The sequence below is a fragment of the Tupaia chinensis genome, unplaced genomic scaffold (assembly GCF_000334495.1).
Source record: "Tupaia chinensis unplaced genomic scaffold, TupChi_1.0 Scaffold000074_1, whole genome shotgun sequence".
Lineage (NCBI taxonomy): Eukaryota > Metazoa > Chordata > Mammalia > Scandentia > Tupaiidae > Tupaia > Tupaia belangeri.
The window spans coordinates 3,440,289-3,445,287 of NW_006159534.1; the positions used below are offsets into that span (position 1 = coordinate 3,440,289).

The 4,999-nt window shown below is 49.8% G+C and overlaps 1 protein-coding gene across 1 annotated transcript in view; it reads left to right on the top strand.

Moving 5' to 3' along the window:
- Positions 1–961: 961 nt before the first annotated feature.
- LOC102488737 (voltage-dependent R-type calcium channel subunit alpha-1E) overlaps positions 962–4,999 on the top strand; it is a 342,844-nt gene continuing 338,806 nt past the window's right edge. Inside the window, exons 1-4 of the mRNA XM_027767826.1 lie at positions 962–1,054; positions 1,650–1,753; positions 2,284–2,455; positions 3,544–3,683. Coding sequence (XP_027623627.1) covers positions 962–1,054; positions 1,650–1,753; positions 2,284–2,455; positions 3,544–3,683 — 509 coding nt within the window. The remainder of the gene's footprint in view (positions 1,055–1,649; positions 1,754–2,283; positions 2,456–3,543; positions 3,684–4,999) is intronic.

Genomic DNA, 4,999 nt, shown 5'->3' on the forward strand with positions numbered 1-4,999 from the left:
GGTGAGATTTGCTCCTCTTGTCTCCTGCTGGGATTCTAGAATCTGCCAGAGCACGCATTGCTCAGCAAGACCAATAGCAACAGCTTGCTTGTGTTTGTCACAACAGTAGTTGGTGAAGTCCTGGCACGCAGGATGACGGCACTCTGGGAGCCCATAGTCCTCTCCCTCTCTCCTTTCTAACTTTCTTCTGAACTTGTGGCGGGGATTGAAATGCTGGCTCTTGAATCGTAGTCTTGTTTTTCAAAAAGGCTCAGGGAGCCTCTCACCTGTCTGTAGAAAAATGCCTGAATGCACTCATTTGTAGCTTGGTTCCTACAGGCCCAGACTTTGCTGTCCCGGATCTAGACTTGTGGTAAGTCTCTGTTTCCTGTAGGTGCAGAAGCTTAGGAGAAAATGAGGTGAGACAAAGACAAGCTTTTCCTGGCCCCGTGGAGTATTTTTCTGAACTGTTTATTCAAATAGGAAGACACTCGCATGGAGAGAAGTGCTTCTCTTCCAAGGGCTCTCTTACATGCAGTTGAGCAGAGGGTCCAGAGGAGGTGATTCCAGGTATGATTCTCACAGCAGGGTCTTTGCCAGAGTATTGTTATACAGGCCAGTGGTTTGAAGATGGGGAAGGACAGGGGGCCTGCTACAGTATCAAGCAGGTTTCTTCCTCCTCTCTTTCTTTTTCCATTTGCAGCCCTGGTTAATTTCTGGATTTATTGTTGAATTCGCCAGTGTCTGGAGTGTCTGCCATATGCCTAACTATGTTATTTATTGTCTGTGAACTTCCTTTTCTCGGAGGGAATGCTTTGCATTCAGAGACCAGTCACAGATGGTTATGGTTTCATGTGTCAGGTCACCCACTGTCCTGCCTCATTGGTATTATCAATCATGCAGCTTGCACAGACGTGAAAGGCTGCGTCCTTCTCTGGTCAATATCTTCCTTAACTCCTCCTTCCCCACGCCGTTTGAGTACATGATCCTGGCCACCATCATTGCCAACTGCATCGTCTTAGCCCTGGAGCAACACCTTCCCGAGGATGACAAGACCCCGATGTCCCGAAGACTGGTATGTGCTTCCCTCCTTCTCACCTTCCCTCTTTTTTGTTTTTGGTCTTCTCTGGTTCCCTTCTCTTCTGCTTTATCACCCTGCTCCCTCTTCCCTAACTCGCCCTACAGTTCTGTGAGGCCTTAGCAACAAACCCCACTGGGAGTCACAAGAAGAGGGTGTCACAGACACTTGTGTACACACTGCATGACAGCCCCGCAAGGAGAAAGGGCAGGCACAAGGGCCAGTGACTTCACTCCATTTTCTTAAGGGACTTGTTTTTTTAGAGGTTTTGGCCATAGGGTACATGTGCTTGCCTGACAGAGAGAGAGGGGACAAGCAGAGGATCCCTTATCTTTACTCCACTTGGTGAGATTTGCTACTCTTGTCTCCTGCTTGGATTCTAGAATCTGCCAGAGCACGCATTGCTCAGCAAGACCAATAGCAACAGCTTGCTTGTGTTTGTCACAACAGTAGTTGGTGAAGTCCTGGCACGCAGGATGACGGCACTCTGGGAGCCCATAGTCCTCTCCCTCTCTCCTTTCTAACTTTCTTCTGAACTTGTGGCGGGGATTGAAATGCTGGCTCTTGAATCGTAGTCTTGTTTTTCAAAAAGGCTCAGGGAGCCTCTCACCTGTCTGTAGAAAAATGCCTGAATGCACTCATTTGTAGCTTGGTTCCTACAGGCCCAGACTTTGCTGTCCCGGATCTAGACTTGTGGTAAGTCTCTGTTTCCTGTAGGTGCAGAAGCTTAGGAGAAAATGAGGTGAGACAAAGACAAGCTTTTCCTGGCCCCGTGGAGTATTTTTCTGAACTGTTTATTCAAATAGGAAGACACTCGCATGGAGAGAAGTGCTTCTCTTCCAAGGGCTCTCTTACATGCAGTTGAGCAGAGGGTCCAGAGGAGGTGATTCCAGGTATGATTCTCACAGCAGGGTCTTTGCCAGAGTATTGTTATACAGGCCAGTGGTTTGAAGATGGGGAAGGACAGGGGGCCTGCTACAGTATCAAGCAGGTTTCTTCCTCCTCTCTTTCTTTTTCCATTTGCAGCCCTGGTTAATTTCTGGATTTATTGTTGAATTCGCCAGTGTCTGGAGTGTCTGCCATATGCCTAACTATGTTATTTATTGTCTGTGAACTTCCTTTTCTCGGAGGGAATGCTTTGCATTCAGAGACCAGTCACAGATGGTTATGGTTTCATGTGTCAGGTCACCCACTGTCCTGCCTCATTGGTATTATCAATCATGCAGCTTGCACAGACGTGAAAGGCTGCGTCCTTCTCTGGTCAATATCTTCCTTAACTCCTCCTTCCCCACGCCGTTTGAGTACATGATCCTGGCCACCATCATTGCCAACTGCATCGTCTTAGCCCTGGAGCAACACCTTCCCGAGGATGACAAGACCCCGATGTCCCGAAGACTGGTATGTGCTTCCCTCCTTCTCACCTTCCCTCTTTTTTGTTTTTGGTCTTCTCTGGTTCCCTTCTCTTCTGCTTTATCACCCTGCTCCCTCTTCCCTAACTCGCCCTACAGTTCTGTGAGGCCTTAGCAACAAACCCCACTGGGAGTCACAAGAAGAGGGTGTCACAGACACTTGTGTACACACTGCATGACAGCCCCGCAAGGAGAAAGGGCAGGCACAAGGGCCAGTGACTTCACTCCATTTTCTTAAGGGACTTGTTTTTTTAGAGGTTTTGGCCATAGGGTACATGTGCTTGCCTGACAGAGAGAGAGGAGGACAGAAAGAGACAGAGACAGTGAGAGAGAAGGTGAGAAATCACTTCCCAGGGGTGATGGCCATACCACCATCCCTTCTCCTCCATTCTCCAGGGATCTGATGTGAGTTTCAAGCCACTGGGTCCAGGACTCAAACCTCAGCCAGCCATGTGAGAGTCCAGCAATGTACCCACTATGCCATCTGATGCCCCACCCCCACTCCCGCCTTAGGGACTTTTGAAATGAGAGGAGAGGGGAGGGTAAGAAGAGAGGATGAAGAAGGTTTAGAGCTTATGTGTATTCCTGCATGTAAACTCCCTAAATGCTTATGTTTGTATTCTCCTCAAATGATCCCTGTGTCTAGCATGTTCCCCCTAAAGAGAGCAAGCAGATTGCTTGAAATCCAAAGGTGTGGGTGAGCGGCTCCTGCCTACTTACCTGTGGGTGAGAGCCCTCAAGCTTCCGACTTGTGTGAAGACCGGCCATGGAGACACTTCTCTGTCAGAGCCAAGCCAGAGCCACTGAGTACCTGCCTGAGGCAGAACTCGTCTCTGGGTGTGACCCATGCGTCAATCTGTTCCTACGACTAGCTCCCCCAGGGCTCCCTCTTGTGCACCCCATGAGTCACAGGGGCCTGCATCTCATGTGCTCCTTAGGCCTTCGGCACCCTCACCCACCACTTGCCCACAGGGCTGGCCCTGCACAGGCATCAGGGTTGGCCCGGGTGTACCTTTGCCTGTGTTTCTGTAAAGTACAGTTGCCACATTACTGAGGCCTCTGCTCCTCACCCCACAGGAAAAGACAGAACCGTATTTTATTGGGATCTTTTGCTTTGAAGCTGGGATCAAAATTGTGGCCCTGGGGTTCATCTTCCATAAGGGTTCATACCTCCGCAATGGCTGGAATGTCATGGACTTCATCGTGGTCCTCAGTGGGTAAGTCCTTCTCTTTCTCTCCATCTTGGCGTGTGTTGGGGAGGGTGGGGGTGTCTATGGTATGATGATGTAGCTGGTGCAGGGAACCCTAGGTGAAAGACAGCTGTCTGTGGAGTAGAGACACAAGAAAAAGTCCAAGGAGGTTTCCCCATGGTGCTGGACTGTCAGTGACTCACCTCAGGGGACTGAGGTTCCTTGTGCTGATGAGGGTGGCATTGGGCAGAGGCCCCAAACTCTCAGTCAAGCTGCTTCCAAGCTCGGCTGGGTTGCTAGACAGCACTTCCCCGGGGAGGGCGCATTTCTCAGTGATCCTTTTCACTGAAGTGAGCAGCTTGCCCTTGCCCAAGAGGCACCCCCCAGAGAGGGGCCTGGAAATGTGGTCAGGTGCATTTTTCTTGGAGGATTGGAGAAATGACACTTGTGTTCTGACAACAAAATTTTTTATGATTTACAGATGAATACAAAATTGTAAATTGTATAAAATTGAATCACATTAAAATGTTCGATGAATCATTCATTGGAAATTAAGATAGTGACACTACACTGGGGTGGCCCCATGGCATGGGCAGCATATACAGTGGCAGCACATTTAGCTGGAATCTGATAAATTATTCTTTTGGGAGGGCCTTGGGCTTCCCTGCCAATTTGGTGATGGGCCTCACTGGCTTTGGTGGGTTCCTGTTGGCCTTTGATTCAGGTGGCTCTCAGTGCCTGTGGGGAAAGGGGCAGTCTCATACGGGCATGGCAGTGAGGGCTCTGATATGGAAATCTCTTCCCCAGCTGCCTGGCAGACAGTAGTTCAGACTGGAGGAAGGGAAGAGAGAGGCTCAGGAAGGCAAGGAGGGGACAGGAGGAGCCCCTGTGAAGATTGAGTGAATGGAGAGGGGAACGGAGAGAAGGCGCCTTCGATCCCGGTAGTGTGGGTCAAGTCTGAGAAGGGTAAGGGGTTGGCAATGATTACATCTGTTTTTTGTTTTGAGAATAGACACCCAACTCCCAGTTTTACCTTTTCTCCAACTGGGACTGGGTGAAAGAGAAAAAGAAAAAGAAAGAGAAAAAGTCACAGGTGTGATAGACTTGGATATCTGGGGGGGATATTCAAAAAGTTCATGGAGGGAACCAGCAGTTAGTATAATGGCTATGTCGCTGGACTCCCACGTTGTCGACCGCGGTTCGCGTCCCAGACCCAGTGGCTTAAAACTCATGCCGGGCACGTGTGCATGCATGTGTGCCCAAGATCCCGAGAGGAGAATGGAGGAGAAGCGATTGCGGCGTGACCATCCCCCCTGGGGGGTGATTTCTCACTTTCTGTCTCT